This window comes from Pleuronectes platessa, chromosome 6 (genome assembly GCF_947347685.1).
Source record: "Pleuronectes platessa chromosome 6, fPlePla1.1, whole genome shotgun sequence".
In the NCBI taxonomy this organism is placed as follows: Eukaryota; Metazoa; Chordata; class Actinopteri; order Pleuronectiformes; family Pleuronectidae; genus Pleuronectes; species Pleuronectes platessa.
In genome coordinates, this window is record NC_070631.1 from 409,406 (window position 1) to 425,914 (window position 16,509).

The window sequence follows — 16,509 nt, forward strand, 5'->3', positions numbered from 1 at the left end:
TTTAAAGAAGATTCCTTTTCTGAGTTCTGGAGACAAACTGAACATATATCTGGACACTAGGGGGCGCCTGCTCAGAGACAAACTGTTTCATCTTGTCCCAAGTTCCGAGAAAGAATGTGTGTGTTATGATTTTAAAGATTCTGAGCAAAACACACTTAGAAAAAAGAACAAAGAAACAATTTAACAAATCCGTTTAATTTCAAATCAGATTAGAAAACAACATAAAGTACTGCACACATACACACACACACACACACACACACACACACACACTGACACACAAACTGACACACAAACTCTCTCTCAGGGCTGCATGCGAATGGCTCCGTCCAGTCTGATGACCTCGCCGTTAATCATCGGGTTCTCAGCCAGTGATGTCACCAGGTGGGCAAACTCCGCGGGGTCTCCCAGGCGCGAGGGGAAGGGCACCTGCCGGGCGAGGAACGAGCGCACCTTCTCTGGAAGACCAGCGAGGAGGGGGGTGGAGAACAGACCTGCAGGACGAGAGGAGGGGACATGAGGGACACCACCAACTGACCAGGTGAAGGTCAACGGACCAGCTGTACCAGCTCCTCATAAGGTGAAGAGTATCGGTCCGAGAACAGAACCTTGTGGAACTCCATGAGTAACTTGTGTGACAACCCTGGAGTTGTCTGCTGTGCTTGTGTTTGTGTGTCAGGTCCTGTGGGCGGAGTCAGACCCTGGTGACCAGCAGGGATGTGGCCCACCTGGGGGGACCACTTCTTGAGAGGCCTGCAGACTGGGCTCTGGTCTCTCATTCACCGGGTTTCTTTGTATTTATTCTTTGTAGAATAAATACTATAACTGCAGAGCTTTGTGGCCGTCTGTGTTTCTTGTTGCACAACATGAGCCAAGGTGTAACACTTGTGTGTGCATGGAGGAGTCATGGTTGACTTATTGAAATCTATAAGACCAGTAATTCAGACTAGAGGTAACAAATGCATATAAATTGATACAAAGTTTATTACTATTATTTATAAGTTATTTAATATTTAAGAGTAAACTTTCTGTAACATCAAGTTACAGTTACAGTTATAGTTACAGTTACAGCTATAGTTACAGTTATAGTTATAGTTACAGTTATAGTTACAGTTACATTTATAGTTACAGCTATAGTTACAGTTATAGTTACAGTTACATTTAACCTGAAGCAAAGTGGAGAACAGAGAACATGAAGCTTCTCCACTGACACATTCATCTGTACCTGAGTAACAGTGTCCACATGTCTATAGGGGGCGCTGTGGAGTGAGTCACTGAGGTTAGACTCCACCTCAGTGACGGTGCACGTGATGGAGTCGACTTCAACCTGCAACAAACAGTTTAAACATTATAAACATATTTATATTGTTTGTTAACGAGTACTGTATGTTATGAAATGTATTATTATTAGAGCTGTGAAAAATAACGCGTTAACGCGTTATGATTAAATTACAGGATTAATTCGTTTTTTTTTTTTAACGCATTTAACGCATGCGCAGAAGGACCTTCCAATTCCGCCGCCTCTGCACTAGTTGCCGCTCTAACGCCGGGTTCACACCGGACGCGGAAGCGCAGCGCCAATCCTCTGGCTCCCATCCACTCCCATGTTAAACCGCAGCGCTGAACACACCGGAGGCTGAAGCGTAGCGTTGTGCCGCGGCTGCCTAGCGCCGTGAAGCGAACACACTGAAAAATGATTTTAAACGATATAGATGACATATTTTATATGATATAAATGATCAAATATGCATCCCATACTTTGTATTCACCTTCTGTTGTCTTGGACTTTTAATTTTACCACTTTTACCAACCACATTATTAAATGTCCCCCTCTGCTCATCCACTACAGCCACACAAGCAGTCATAAAGATAAAAAGAGAGAGGGGGGGGGGGGGGGCTACGTATTCTCCACATAGGCTTGAGTGGAGAATACGTAATTTACCCTCGACACCCGACATTTACCGGAGCTAACAGCGGAGAAGTTCTTCAACATGGATGACATTAAATTAATCATTGAAGTGGAGAAGTAACTTGAGTTGTTGATTCTCAGCATATGTTGTATAAAGACAACACCAAAAAAGACACATGTTGGGACGCTGTTGCTTAATGTTGGAGCAACAAGTAAGTATATGCTTGAAAAAAATGATTAAATGCCGTTTTTACTGCAGGCTGATAACAGCAGAAGTATGTGACATTATTAGTAATGCGCGGCGCTTCAGCGTCCGGTGTGAACCCGGCGTCAGACGGCAGCTGCCATTCAAACAAACAAACAACATGGATAATTCTGATGAACCTGAGGACCTTCTGGACGGGAAGATTGAACATTCAGTAAAACCAAGGTGATATGCACACTCTGCGAGAAGACGTTATCGTTTCACCGTAGCAATACCCGCCTAACCACCGCAACGCGAAGCATGTGTTGGTCGGCGAGGGGCGTTCAAGTGGAATGCGACAAACCAGACTCACTCGCCGGACACATTGTGCAAAAGAAGCGGTCAGCTTTACTGTCAGAGAATTTGAACAAGTTAGTTTGCCTCACCAACTGGATAAAGAACGAGTAGCTAAGAGGGCCTTTAGAGGCATTAGATTGTATCATGGTGTGGTTAATGGTTGTGTGACAAAAAATATAAAAAACGTCAACCATCCTATGGCTAAGAAGCTCAAATAATTTCTGTTTAATTTTTAAAAAAAACTTTTATTCAACCACACAATGGCTAAGGAACCCGAATTCTGTTTAGGATGAAGATTATATTAATGTTCCATATGGAAAAGCAATGATAACTGCTGAAGAACTGCTGAGTTGCAGCACAAAAGAAAAGTTAAATGTCATAAATCTTGTTTTCACAAAAATATTCCGAAAAAATCGGTAATGTGATTAATCATGATTAATCCATAGAAACCTGTGATTAATTTGATTAAAAATTTTAATCATTTCACAGCCCTAATTGTTATTAATAATTCTAATGATGTGTGTGTGTGTGTGTGTGTGTGTGTGTGTGTAATATTGCACTGTGTATTACCTGTGTGTTTACTGGTTCTGATCCTGCAGAAAGCCATCACAGTCACTGAGAGTGTCATGAGGATGATGAAGATGAAACTCACATTCAGCAGAAGAGCTATGATCTAAGTAACATGAAGTACATATTAAAATCATTCATAGAAACAGGAAGTACGTGTTTAATCCTCCGAGCATCACTTCCTTCCTCTTCAGACACGATGACATCACGATGAGTTTGAACGTGACTTTGTTCATTTTTCAGTTTCCTGATGAAAACACTTTCTTACTGGTAGTTTACCTGAGGAGCAGATGGCTGCTCACTGGTTTCAGGAGAGCTTGAGGTGGGAGCTGTGGTTGTGGCTGCTGGGAGAGATGTTGGAGAAGGTTCCACTGGCCTGCTCGGTGTCGAAGAAGGTGAAGCTGTGAAACAATTACAAACACAACACACACACACACACACACACATATTGTTACATTATCACCAGGGTGAATGGAGATTATGTGAACTATGATTTGGTGATGTACAAATAAAATAGATTCATAGAATATTTGTAGAATCTGAATCAGTTTGTGTAGAAACTCACCGTCTGTGACGATGATCTCAACCATTACGTTTCCGTCTAGACCAAAACTTCTCTTCAAACCACACGTGTACTTTCCAGAGTCGGACTTCTTCAGATCTTTTATTGTCACATTAACAAATGCATAAGATACTGGAAAAGTTCCTTCTTTGTATCTGATGCTGTATCTGCCTCTCTGAGCTGAGTCGTCTTTTGTCTCAATCAGGACGTCTCCGTCTTCACACGACTTCCTGCAGAAAAGCTTCTTCCATCCAGAGAAGTTAAACAAGCAGCTGACTGTGACAGATCCTCCTTCAGGTCCAGTGAACACAGACTCAGTGAGACCGTCCTGCAACAAGGAGCCTGAAACATCAACACTCCTCCAGGTTAGCAGACGGGACACGGACCAAAGTCAGAAACCAAAGCACACGTTCAATAAATGATTCTCAAAGATGATTCTGTCTTTTCAGGTCGTTCTCATCTCACTGAGGTTTGTTCAAGTTTCTGATCAGTTTGGTCCTCATCAGTTATTGATGATGTAAAAACAGGCTGAGAAGTGATGATTGACAGCTGAGACTGACTCCTGATTGACAGCTGAGACTGACTCATGATTGACAGCTGAGACTGACTTGATGTTTTCTCTTCACAGCTTTAATGTCACTTAAAGAAATTCACAGAGACGACTTCTTTTCGTTCATTTCCTGTTTTGTTTCAGGTTGAATCGACGTCTGGGGACAAATAAAAGTCTAAATACGACTTAAAGAAATTTATATAAAATCAAATAAATAGATTGAATGATTGTTTCAGGAAAATATGAAATGAAACAAATAATAATTGTATCACACAAATTAAAGAAACTGAATTCTTGGAAACACTGTGTCACAGGAAATGAGTGAAACATGAGTCGATCACTTCTGCTGATAAACTACTTTGAACCTGAGGTCATGAAACAGAACGAGTGAGAGAGACGGAGGAGATGAATGGAAACACAATTAAATATTAATAACTTCAAAGAAACAACAGAGATTCAGAGAGAAAGTAAAATCAACTCACTGAGAGAGAAGAAGAAGAGGAGGAGACGAGCGTTCATGTTGAGGACTGAAGCTCTAACGCTGCTTCACTTCCTGCTTCACAGGAAGTCACCAAACTGTCACTTCTCTAAAGGACCTGAAGAAGAACCACCCCCCCCCCCCCCTCGCTTGTTCACGCAGCGCTTCACATTCTTTCTTCTGTAACTTACAACTTATTCCTCAAACTCATTTATTGGAATCATCAGAAAAATGTGATCAAAGTTAAAATAAAAATGAGAAGAAATTCTCTGAAGACTTAAACAAGCAGGTCAGTGACCTTTGACCTCTGACCTCTGGATCCAACCAGTTCATCTGTGAACGTTTACACCAAATTTAAAGAAGATTCCTTTTCTGAGTTCTGGAGACAAACTGAACATCTATCTGGACACTAGGGGGCGCCTGCTCAGAGACAAACTGTTTCATCTTGTCCCAAGTTCCACCAAAGAATGTGTGTGTTATGATTTTAAAGATTCTGAGCAAAACACACTTAGAAAAAAGAACAAAGAATCAATTTAACAAATCCGTTTAATTTCAAATCAGATTAGAAAACAACATAAAGTACTGCACACTCACACTCACACACACAGACACACACTCTCACTCACACACAGACACACACACACACACACACTGACACACAAACTGACACACAAACTCTCTCTCAGGGCTGCATGCGAATGGCTCCGTCCAGTCTGATGACCTCGCCGTTAATCATCGGGTTCTCAGCCAGTGATGTCACCAGGTGGGCAAACTCCGCGGGGTCTCCCAGGCGCGAGGGGAAGGGCACCTGACGGGCGAGGAACGAGCGCACCTTCTCTGGAAGACCAGCGAGGAGGGGGGTGGAGAACAGACCTGCAGGACGAGAGGAGGGGACATGAGGGACACCACCAACTGACCAGGTGAAGGTCAACTGACCAGCTGTATGTTAACTGACCAGGTGAAGGTCAACTGACCAGGTGAAGGTCAACTGACCAGCTGTATGTTAACTGACCAGGTGAAGGTCAACGGACCAGGTGAAGGTCCACTGACCAGGTGAAGGTCAACTGACCAGGTGAAGGTCAACTGACCAGCTGTTTTCTAACTGACCAGGTGAAGGTCAACTGACCAGCTGTATGTTAACTGACCAGGTGAAGGTCAACGGACCAGGTGAAGGTCAACTGACCAGGTGAAGGTCAACTGACCAGCTGTTTTCTAACTGACCAGGTGAAGGTCAACTGACCAGCTGTATGTTAACTGACCAGGTGAAGGTCCACTGACCAGGTGAAGGTCCACTGACCAGGTGAAGGTCAACTGACCAGGTGAAGGTCAACTGACCAGCTGTATGTTAACTGACCAGGTGAAGGTCCACTGACCAGGTGAAGGTCAACTGACCAGGTGAAGGTCCACTGACCAGCTGTATGTTAACTGACCAGGTGAAGGTCCACTGACCAGCTGTATGTTAACTAACCAGTTGTACGTTAACTAAGCAGCTGTACCTGAACTAACCAGTTGTATGTTAACTAACCAGCTGTCTGTTAACTAACCAGCTGTATGTTAACTAACCAGTTGTATATTAACTAACCAGCTGTATGTTAACTAACCAGTTGTATGTTAACTAACCAGTTGTATGTTAACTAACCAGCTGTACCTGAACTAACCAGCTGTATGTTAACTAACCAGTTGTACGTTAACTAACCAGCTGTACGTGAACTAACCAGCTGTCTGTTAACTAACCAGTTGTATGTTAACTAACCAGTTGTACGTTAACTAACCAGTTGTACGTTAACTAACCAGCTGTCTGTTAACTAACCAGCTGTATGTTAACTAACCAGTTGTATGTTAACTAACCAGCTGTACCTGAACTAACCAGTTGTATGTTAACTAACCAGCTGTACCTGAACTAACCAGCTGTATGTTAACTAACCAGTTGTATGTTAACTAACCAGTTGTACGTTAACTAACCAGCTGTCTGTTAACTAACCAGCTGTATGTTAACTAACCAGCTGTACGTGAACTAACCAGCTGTACGTGAACTAACCAGCTGTCTGTTAACTAACCAGCTGTACGTGAACTAACCAGCTGTACGTGAACTAACCAGCTGTATGTTAACTAACCAGTTGTATGTTAACTAACCAGCTGTACCTGAACTAACCAGCTGTATGTTAACTAACCAGTTGTATGTTAACTAACCAGTTGTACGTTAACTAACCAGCTGTCTGTTAACTAACCAGCTGTATGTTAACTAACCAGCTGTACGTGAACTAACCAGCTGTACGTGAACTAACCAGCTGTCTGTTAACTAACCAGCTGTACGTGAACTAACCAGCTGTCTGTTAACTAACCAGTTGTACGTTAACTAACCAGTTGTACGTTAACTAACCAGTTGTATATTAACTAACCAGCTGTATGTTAACTAACCAGTTGTACGTTAACTAACCCGGTGCGATGGTTATGACCCGGATGCCCATCGGGGCCAGGTCTCGTGCGATGGGCAGCGTCATCCCCACGATTCCTCCTTTAGACGCTGAGTACGCTGCTTGTCCGACCTGCACATCAAACACTCTCATTATTAATGAACACATGTTATTATTTATTAATACTTAACTTTTATCATCATTCAACTCTAGCAACTATTGTATGAACAATTAACTGTTTAACTTTACTTTTGTATCTATTTAAAACAAACTCTTGTTGTTATATCTTTGAAGCAGATTTATGGTGTTTATGGTGATTATGGTGATTATGGTTATTAGAACTCACCTGTCCATCAAACGCTGCCACGCTGGCCGTGTTGATGATGCAGCCTCGGTGGCCGTCGGCGTCCGGCTCGTTCTTCCCCATCTCGCCGACGGCCAGACGGATCACGTTGAAGGTTCCTGCGATGTTCACCTGCAGAGAAGCACACGTGTCACACCAGCTCCTGAGGACACGTGTCACACCAGCTCCTGAGGACACGTGTGACACACGCTCCTGAGGACACGTGTCACACCAGCTCCTGAGGACACGTGTCACACCAGCTCCTGAGGACACGTGTGACACACGCTCCTGAGGACACGTGTCACACCAGCTCCTGAGGACACGTGTCACACCAGCTCCTGAGGACACGTGTCACACCAGCTCCTGAGGACACGTGTCACACCAGCGCCTGAGGACACGTGTCACACCAGCTCCTGAGGACACGTGTCACACCAGCTCCTGAGGACACGTGTGACACCAGCTCCTGAGGACACGTGTCACACCAGCTCCTGAGGACACGTGTCACACCAGCGCCTGAGGACACGTGTCACACCAGCTCCTGAGGACACGTGTCACACCAGCTCCTGAGGACACGTGTCACACCAGCTCCTGAGGACACGTGTCACACCAGCTCCTGAGGACACGTGTCACACCAGCTCCTGAGGACACGTGTCACACCAGCTCCTGAGGACACGTGTCACACCAGCTCCTGAGGACACGTGTCACACCAGCTCCTGAGGACACGTGTCACACCAGCGCCTGAGGACACGTGTCACACCAGCTCCTGAGGACACGTGTCACACCAGCTCCTGAGGACACGTGTGACACCAGCTCCTGAGGACACGTGTCACACCAGCTCCTGAGGACACGTGTGACACACGCTCCTGAGGACACGTGTCACACCAGCTCCTGAGGACACGTGTCACACCAGCGCCTGAGGACACGTGTCACACCAGCTCCTGAGGACACGTGTCACACCAGCTCCTGAGGACACGTGTGACACCAGCTCCTGAGGACACGTGTCACACCAGCTCCTGAGGACACGTGTGACACCAGCTCCTGAGGACACGTGTCACACCAGCTCCTGAGGACACGTGTGACACCAGCTCCTGAGGACACGTGTCACACACGCTCCTGAGGACACGTCTCACACACGCTCCTGAGGACACGGGACTGACTCGGGTTCGTGATACGTACGTTGATGACACGCTGGAAGTCCTCCAGGCTGTGAGGACACGCCTTCTTAAAGTTGTACGTCTTCACCGCCACAGCGATGCCGGCACAGTTAACGGCCAAATCCAGTTTCCCAAACTTCTCTCTGGCCAGAGACACGGCCGCCTGCACCTCGGCCTCGGACGTCACCTGCAGCCACAGGGACAAACACCTGCAATGAACTCTGGGTAATGTCCTCTGTGGAGAGCTGGGGACAAGGTCTGAAAACATCTGTGACCACAGACGTGAACCTGCAAACAGGAAGCTGAGCTGTTTTCAGTGCTGGATGATGTGAGAGCGCCACCTACTGAGCGGAGGATGTATTACACCTCAGGTTCCAGCTTTGAGTTTTAAATTTCTCTTGAATCAGAGTTTTTCTTTTATTAAATTAATTAAATTTACAACAGAACATAAAGAAACGTGTCTGTTCTGGTTTTATTTCTGTCGGTCAGGACACATCTTCTCAAAATGTCACAAGTCAAATTACTTGTTGCTTTCTCATGTTAATATTATTTCTTTAATACTTTTATTATTTAGTCACAAGCACAGTTTCCCTGTACGTGTACAGCTACCTGTCACTCAAACCCAGATTCTGATCTGAGCAGCTTGAAGAGGACGAGGACACATTAGTCTCTGTTGAACCACATGACTCACGTCTGCTGGAGCGAAGACACATCGATCCCCGAGACTCTGAGCCAGAGCGTGTCCATCGGAGGACGGCAGGTCCAGGACCAGGGCGGACGCTCCGCACTGCACCAGGCGCTCCACGGTGGCTCGGCCCAGACCGGAGGCCCCGCCGGTCACCAGGCCCACCATCCCCTGGACCACAGGGACGGGGCGGGGAGACAGGGGGACGGGACAGGGGGACGGGACGGGGGAGACAGGGGGACGAGCGGGGGAAGCAGGAGAGAGAGAGAATCAACACTCGCTCTGATGATTTAATGTTTCCTCTTTAAACTGAAACTTTATTATAACTGGACGTTTGTGCATCCTAGCCCTCCTTACATCTCCTTTCCTGACTCCTCATAGCTTTTCCTTTCCTGACTCCTTACAGCTTCCTTTCCTGACTCCTCACAGCTTCTCCTTTCCTGACTCCTTACAGCTTCTCCTTTCCTGACTCCTCACAGCTTCTCCTTTCCTAACTCCTCACAGCTTCTCCTTTCCTAACTCCTCACAGCGTCTCCTTTCCTAACCCCTTACATCTCCTTTCCTGACTCCTCACAGCTCTCCTTTCCTGACTCCTCACAGCTTCTCCTTTCCTGACTCCTCATAGCTTTTCCTTTCCTGACTCCTTACAGCTTCCTTTCCTGACTCCTCACAGCTTCTCCTTTCCTAACCCCTTACATCTCCTTTCCTGACTCCTCACAGCTCTCCTTTCCTGACTCCTCACAGCGTCTCCTTTCCTAACCCCTTACATCTCCTTTCCTGACTCCTCACAGCTCTCCTTTCCTGACTCCTCACAGCTTTTCCTTTCCTGACTCCTCACAGCTTTTCCTTTCCTGACTCCTCACAGCGTCTCCTTTCCTAACCCCTTACATCTCCTTTCCTGACTCCTCACAGCTCTCCTTTCCTGACTCCTCACAGCGTCTCCTTTCCTAACCCCTTACATCTCCTTTCCTGACTCCTCACAGCTCTCCTTTCCTGACTCCTCACAGCTTTTCCTTTCCTGACTCCTCACAGCTTTTCCTTTCCTGACTCCTCACAGCTTCTCCTTTCCTGACTCCTTACAGCTTCTCCTTTTCATCTTTCCTTGAACCTAGGCGGAGGAATGGTGCTAGGAAAGGAGATGAGGTGACTTGGAGAGCAGCTGCAGGTAGGGGGCGCTGTGACTCTGTTCGACAAGTCTGAACTTCTGTGATTAAAAAGCACGTGAACGCGTGAATCAACGCACGCGCTCGTTACGACTCTAACTCACGTATTATCTGCGTGCAGAATGTGCGTGAAGCGTGTGCGTGAAGCGTGTGTGTGCAGCGGACTCACCTTCACACACCGGATGTTCGCCATGTTGGATCTGGAGAGAAGAAGCTGACGTCAGAACAAAGATCGTTTATGCTGCAGAGGAGTCACACGTAGGATATTCTAATGAGCACAACAATGACTGGTTATTGACAGCTGGTTGAACTTGTTTCATCATTTTCATGTAAAATAATAATTAACACATTGTTTTAAATGAAGCTAGTTGATTTTATTAAAGTAATACAATTGTGGGAATAACCAATAATGTCTCTAAGGAAATAATTATCTTTTTCAACCTTTTTCTTTTTAGATTTAGTTTCTAACTTTGTAACACTTACAGTTATCGTTTGATTTAATTTAAATGTGTATCTTTATGTATAAAGTACATCGTAGCTTTTTGGAATGAAAATAAATAAGATCAGAGTTTAATGGTTCATATTATTAACATAATTATTTACCTACAACATGTATAATTTAAAGAGTACAATAAAGTGTTAAAATAAAGTGGATGTAACTGGAATGAATCTCATTTAACTGCTTAATACTTTTACTATGTTCAAATATTTATAATCATGTGGACATGTATCTGAAAAACAGTCAGAGTGAGAGCTCTGTCCCTTTACACATATTTGTTCACAGGATCGAAGAACATATAGGCACCGCCCCCTTTCTGATCTGACCAATCGTGCTAAGGCTCAGGGAACAACCCATCTCCCCATAGGCTCTCAGCGGGGTCGTCCAATCAAAGCAGCCCTCAGGCTCAGGTCACAGCGATCATACTTCCGGGTTTATCTCCTCCATCGTTTTGATTTAATTGGTTGAATCATTTGATAAATAAAGTGATTCACCAGTGAAGTAATTTAATATTCTCAGAGGGAGAAGTTTGAGAAGGAAAATCACTTGAATGTGTGAATCGTGATTTAAGCTGAAATAAAACCAGCTGTGAACTTGACTCTGATGAAGGAGGTCAGGAGGTCAGGAGGTCAGGAGAAGAAGGATCCACAGGAAACAAAAGATATGAAATCAAATCACACAAATAAACCCAGAGACGAGGAGACGAGGAGACGTGTGAGACAAGACCAGAAGCTTCACGAGGAGTCAAACAGGACCAGTTACAAAGTCAACCAGTAACAAACTCAACCAGTAACACAGTCAACCAGTAACACAGTCAACCAGTAACACAGTCAACCAGTAACAAACTCAAAGTCCAAACAACTGAGAGACAACTAAACACACGCAGAGAAAATAACTCAGATCATGAAAACAAAACAAATTAAAATGTATAAAAAGTCTATAAATGCAACAGAAAGCCACAAACAAACATACGTGAAGAATAAACTCTTCAACAACAAACAACTTGTAATTATTTACCTAACTCATAAAAGAGGAAACATGTTTTATGACTGGTCGCAGGATGAATAAATGACCGAGAGCAGGAAGTGTTTCATAATTCACATTATGAGCTGTTAGGTTATATTGAACCTGGGGTTTTAGTGGGTGGAGCCTGAGTCAACAACACAAATCAGAACAAACACCAGGAACAAGGAAACACTTTGATTACAGTTTTTCTCGTTTGCTTAAGAACGATTTTTAAAACACGGTCAAAACAATTCACCCAATCAGCAGAGCCCTTCAGATCCTTTGAGAAATGAAACACTCTTTAAAAACTAGACACTGATTTATCAAAACCATATTTAGTTACTTAATTCAGTTTGAACCAGTTACACACTGCTGCTTCTAAACTAAACACTTTTAACAATTCTACTTCTCAGGGATTAGAGTACTGTAAGTGAAGTACACAGAGAGAGTACAAATATACAATAAATTCACCAAACACTACACAAGACCAATGCTGCAGTCTAATGAAAATATCATTAATTTCTCTCCATATTCACAAATCAGTCAACAAGTCAACAAGGAGATCACAACAAAACTGACATTTAACTACTTTAAAAATCCTTCATTTCCTGCTACTGAAAGTTCTACTCCAATAGAATTAAGATTAGATAAGATAAAATACAAAAGGGTTAGGGTTGGCTAGCTGTACAACTGTGTGTGTGTGTGTGTGTGTGTGTATGTGTGTGTGTGTGTGTGTGTGTGTGTGTGTGTGTGTGTGTGAGAAGCTGGTCAGAACAATAGAACAGACCAAAGGAGACGTTAAATAAATGTTTGTCAAAGATGTTTCTGTCGTTTCAGCTTCTGATCAAAGTGTTTCTGATCAGTTTGGATTCATGAATGTGTGAACAGGAACCACCACATCTCTTCTGCTCCATCTCTTCAGCTCCATCTCTTCTGCTCCATCTCTTCAGCTCCATCTCTTCTGCTCCATCTCTTCTGCTCCATCTCTTCAGCTCCATCTCTTCTGCTCCATCTCTTCTGCTCCATCTCTTCAGCTCCATCTCTTCTGCTCCATCTCTTCTACTCCATCTCTTCTGCTCCATCTCTTCAGCTTCATCTCTTCAGCTCCATCTCTTCACGTGAGGGAGGAGGAAGTTCTCTGAAATTCTCTTCCCGTCAGTTTTGTGATATTTTTTTAAAAATCTTTTTCCTTCTGATAAACTTGGATCAGAAGTTTATTGTTTTTTTATCAGATTCAGTTTTATCGCAGCTGAACGTGAGTCATCCAGGTCATTGTTTAACTTTGCCAGTGGAACCAGTGGAATAAATACAGGTGAGTCAGTGGGAGAGTTCACCTGCTCCTGAAACATGCTCCACCTCAGCAGCTCATTGTGTGAGTACGAACCAACACAAACCACTGGATCCACTGGATCCACTGGACCCACTGGGTCCACTGGACCCACTGGATCCACTGGATCCACTGGGTCCAGTGGGTCCACTGGGTCCACTGGGTTTCTGTCACTTCTTTCTACTTAGAACTTCTGTTTTTACTTTATTCTTAGTGACAGAAGTTTCCAGCAGCTCAGCTGGAGACTTGATTCTGAATAATAAGATTTCATTTCATTTTGTCAGTAATTGTTCTTTCAGTCACATTATTAAGGAAACATAATTAACAGTGTTTGAAATGTTTAAACTCATCGTTAAACCACAGGTCACTTTTATCTGAACTTTAAAAAGATCAAATAAAAGAACAGATTCTGAGTCAGATTCACTAACTGGTCTCAGAGTCGCTGGGAATCAGAAACCTTGAAACCATCAGAACCAGTGACCGACCAGTTTCTGATCCGTTTGGTTTGAATCAGTTATTTGAAACGTGATGATTGACAGCACAGCAGTTATACATTTGATTTTATCTTCGCTTCTGGACGATAGTTATTCACATTCTGTTTTCACTGTTTATCGAGAGTTCTTCTTTCTGTTCTTGGGAATCTGAGCTCAACAGAAATAATGTGTTGCTGCTGTCGCTCAGGAAAAGTTTTGAATCTAATAAACTTACTTTAAATGAAGTTGGTGACAGATGTAAAACGACACTTTGGTAAATCTTTGGTTTATTTTCTGGTCCTGAATCATTAAATGAACATTTAACATCTTTGTTTTTAAAGGAAAGTAGATTAAAAGGTTCAGTTTCATGTGCTTGATGTTTTTCAGTGCTCGCAGCAACATGGTCCCTCATGACCACAGGTAACTACATCGGACTGAATGTAATCTATTACATAGAGAAGTACTCTGGCACTTTTCAGCTCGTTCTCTCTCGTCTGTCTTTCAGATGTGTCCTCAGAGCGAGTCGTCTCCTGTTCGGACGTCCAGCGTCTGAGCTGTGGTACGAACACGTCCTCACTCACATTAATGTCTTCTGAACCTGAACGTCTCAGTCACATGACTCCGGGCCTTTCTTATTGGTCCCATTATTTTACCATCAAGCTGCAGATGAAAACGAGTCATTTAAGATAAGATAAGATACAGATAGATAAGATATACATGTTAGACTCAAGTCCTAACATTCATCAGAGTTAATATAATAATTCAGATGGTTGGTCTCTGTCTCCTCGTGGACAGACAGTGGAGTGATCAGCGTGCAGGACGCTCTGTATGGACGCACAGACAGACAGACGTGCAGTGAGGGACGTCCTCCACAGCAGCTCCTCAACACGGCCTGCTCCCTGCCCGGGACCTTTGACCTCCTGAGGACCAGGTCTGCTGCTGTGACTCTCTGTTCTCTATCATAATGAGTTATCCATGTCTGATCCAGGATCAGTACAGAGAACCGGTTAAAGGAGAGTGAAGGTGAATGTTATATCCTCTGTGTGTTGTCTCCTGTGTGTGTTTCCTGTAGGTGTGATGGGAAGAGAGTGTGTGAACTGAACATTGATGATGTCAGAACTTCTGATCCCTGCGCCGGCACCTTTAAATACCTGGAGACCAACTACACCTGTCTCCCAGCAGGTCAGGGACACGCCTGTCACATGACCACTGACTCATTCATGTCTGTGCTCTGCTGCTATTTGGAGGATTTTATTTAGTTTTATGTTTTGTGGTGATTGTGAAATATCTTGAATATGAGACGGTGCATCTCAAGGAATTTATCCAAATAAATATAATATATAGTATAATTTATAATAATGTAGTTTCCAATGTCCCGAGCAGCTGAGGCTGTGAGAATCTAACCTGAGTCATGTGACTTCCACAGTTCACCTCAACATCTGTGAGCATTCTGAGGCAGAACTAAACTGTGGTGAGATCACGTTTTCTATGTTTATGATATTAAATTTTATTTCTATATATCTATTAACAATAATAAAAACGTAATGTATTAATTGTCGAATGTGTCTGTCCACTCTCCATCGTCTCCTTGTCTCCTTCATGTCCTCGTCCCTGTCAGAGGACGGACAGGTCATATTCCTGTACGGAGCGGATTATGGACGTCGAGACCGGACGACGTGTTCCTACCGTCGCCCTGAGTCCAATCTCCGAGACGTCCTCTGCTCAAGTCCCACGAGGACAGTGGCTGAGAGGTGGAGTCAGGCACTGACTTAGATTGAACCCTCGTCTTAGATCTGACTTGAGAACAGATGTTAACACCCCTGTGTCCACAGCTGTAACGGGAGGAGCAGCTGCCGGATCAGAGCAGAGAACTCGGTGTTTGGAGATCCGTGTGTCGGTACCGTCAAATACCTGGAGGTGTCCTACACGTGTCAATGTGAGAGGCCGACTGTTAAACACTGATTCAAAATGAACTCTGAGATATTTACACGTGTGAGTGACTCTGATGTCTGTTCTTTTTCAGATCCTGTGTGAACTCACTGACATCACAGACACATCAGATTATTTTAATAGATCCTGTAAATCCTCATTTTCTACTGTATCTGTCTCAACGTAATCAAATCTGTGTATGATCACAACAGGTCTGATTGATAGATCATATTTCTCCTCAGATACAATAATCCATCAGGTCATTGATCTTCAGTTCTGCTACAAAGTGTTTATTCTAATCAAAGCTGTAAATCCTCTGATCTTTCTGATGTCCTCTGTGACACGGGACATCTGTTGGACTAGTGTCCGTCCTGGAGACGTGTCCTCACATGTGTCTCTGAGGTCTCTACCTTCTCCACCTGTTAAAGGTTTCAGTAGTTTGACTCTTGAAGAAGAACAGAGGACGTCTCACCTTGTTAAAGACTAAGAGACAAACTGTGAATATGGACTCTACTAATAAAATGATTGATTTTGTTTTTATTTAATTGTATTTTAATCAATTGAGTTAATTCCCATTAAGAGATTTCCTGAAACCCTTCATCTAAAGGAACTGGTCTCATCTTGATCTTCTTAAACCAGTGATATTAGTTCTGAAGTAATAACGATGATTCTGTGACTGGACTCGAGTCCTGATTCCAGTTTGAATGTAAAGAGAACGAGTCTGAAACAATCCACAGCAACACAAACACAAATAAAGATGAATTATGATCTCACTGCTTCCTGGAGTTATTCATGTCCATTTCTCCTTTGGTTGACCAGTTTACTCTGGCCCAGTATCAGTCACACTGCAGCTGCTACTGGGTACACTGGGTTTGAGTTCTCACCCAAGATCGAGCTGATGGATCTGAAA

General features: G+C 43.8%; 3 protein-coding genes and 1 long non-coding RNA gene across 4 annotated transcripts; 2 read left to right on the forward strand and 2 right to left on the reverse strand.

Moving 5' to 3' along the window:
- Nucleotides 1-176: 176 nt before the first annotated feature.
- LOC128441857 (CMRF35-like molecule 5) lies at nucleotides 177-4,737 on the reverse strand. Its single transcript, XM_053423971.1, has 6 exons — nucleotides 4,612-4,737; nucleotides 3,583-3,921; nucleotides 3,297-3,418; nucleotides 3,021-3,123; nucleotides 1,226-1,327; nucleotides 177-494 (listed from the first exon to the last, which is right to left on the reverse strand). The coding sequence occupies exons 1-5, from the start codon at nucleotides 4,646-4,648 to the stop codon at nucleotides 1,323-1,325; spliced, it is 606 nt and encodes a 201-aa protein (XP_053279946.1). The 5' UTR covers nucleotides 4,649-4,737; the 3' UTR covers nucleotides 177-494; nucleotides 1,226-1,322.
- On the forward strand, nucleotides 3,789-4,420 carry LOC128441858 (uncharacterized). The gene is made up of 3 exons (XR_008338772.1): nucleotides 3,789-3,944; nucleotides 4,029-4,048; nucleotides 4,208-4,420. It is a non-coding gene; the product is annotated as an uncharacterized LOC128441858 (long non-coding RNA).
- A 398-nt stretch (nucleotides 4,738-5,135) lies between the features above and the next one.
- On the reverse strand, nucleotides 5,136-10,575 carry hsd17b10 (hydroxysteroid (17-beta) dehydrogenase 10). The gene is made up of 6 exons (XM_053423970.1): nucleotides 10,536-10,575; nucleotides 9,210-9,374; nucleotides 8,541-8,705; nucleotides 7,368-7,496; nucleotides 7,045-7,153; nucleotides 5,136-5,480 (listed from the first exon to the last, which is right to left on the reverse strand). The coding sequence occupies exons 1-6, from the start codon at nucleotides 10,557-10,559 to the stop codon at nucleotides 5,290-5,292; spliced, it is 783 nt and encodes a 260-aa protein (XP_053279945.1). The 5' UTR covers nucleotides 10,560-10,575; the 3' UTR covers nucleotides 5,136-5,289.
- Nucleotides 10,576-13,179: 2,604 nt separating this feature from the next.
- LOC128442041 (L-rhamnose-binding lectin SML) lies at nucleotides 13,180-16,372 on the forward strand. Its single transcript, XM_053424211.1, has 9 exons — nucleotides 13,180-13,242; nucleotides 14,058-14,090; nucleotides 14,176-14,229; nucleotides 14,466-14,601; nucleotides 14,743-14,852; nucleotides 15,097-15,141; nucleotides 15,289-15,421; nucleotides 15,503-15,606; nucleotides 15,694-16,372. The coding sequence occupies exons 1-9, from the start codon at nucleotides 13,218-13,220 to the stop codon at nucleotides 15,702-15,704; spliced, it is 651 nt and encodes a 216-aa protein (XP_053280186.1). The 5' UTR covers nucleotides 13,180-13,217; the 3' UTR covers nucleotides 15,705-16,372.
- The last annotated feature ends 137 nt before the right edge of the window (nucleotides 16,373-16,509 follow it).

Excerpts from the sequence above, each read along its gene's own strand:
- LOC128441857 (XM_053423971.1), bottom strand. The coding sequence starts at position 4,648 with ATGAACGCTCGTCTCCTCCTCTTCTTCTTCTCTCTCA. Across the intron at positions 3,922-4,611 it reads CCTCTTCTTCTTCTCTCTCA|GCTCCTTGTTGCAGGACGGT; the intron begins GTGAGTTGATTT and ends TTGATGTTTCAG. Across the intron at positions 3,419-3,582 it reads TGAGATCATCGTCACAGACG|CTTCACCTTCTTCGACACCG; the intron begins GTGAGTTTCTAC and ends ATTGTTTCACAG.
- hsd17b10 (XM_053423970.1), bottom strand. The coding sequence starts at position 10,559 with ATGGCGAACATCCGGTGTGTGAAG. Across the intron at positions 9,375-10,535 it reads CGAACATCCGGTGTGTGAAG|GGGATGGTGGGCCTGGTGAC; the intron begins GTGAGTCCGCTG and ends CCTGTGGTCCAG. Across the intron at positions 7,497-8,540 it reads ACTTCCAGCGTGTCATCAAC|GTGAACATCGCAGGAACCTT; the intron begins GTACGTATCACG and ends GCTTCTCTGCAG.
- LOC128442041 (XM_053424211.1), top strand. The coding sequence starts at position 13,218 with ATGCTCCACCTCAGCAGCTCATTGT. Across the intron at positions 14,602-14,742 it reads TTTGACCTCCTGAGGACCAG|GTGTGATGGGAAGAGAGTGT; the intron begins GTCTGCTGCTGT and ends TGTTTCCTGTAG. Across the intron at positions 15,142-15,288 it reads TGAGGCAGAACTAAACTGTG|AGGACGGACAGGTCATATTC; the intron begins GTGAGATCACGT and ends CGTCCCTGTCAG.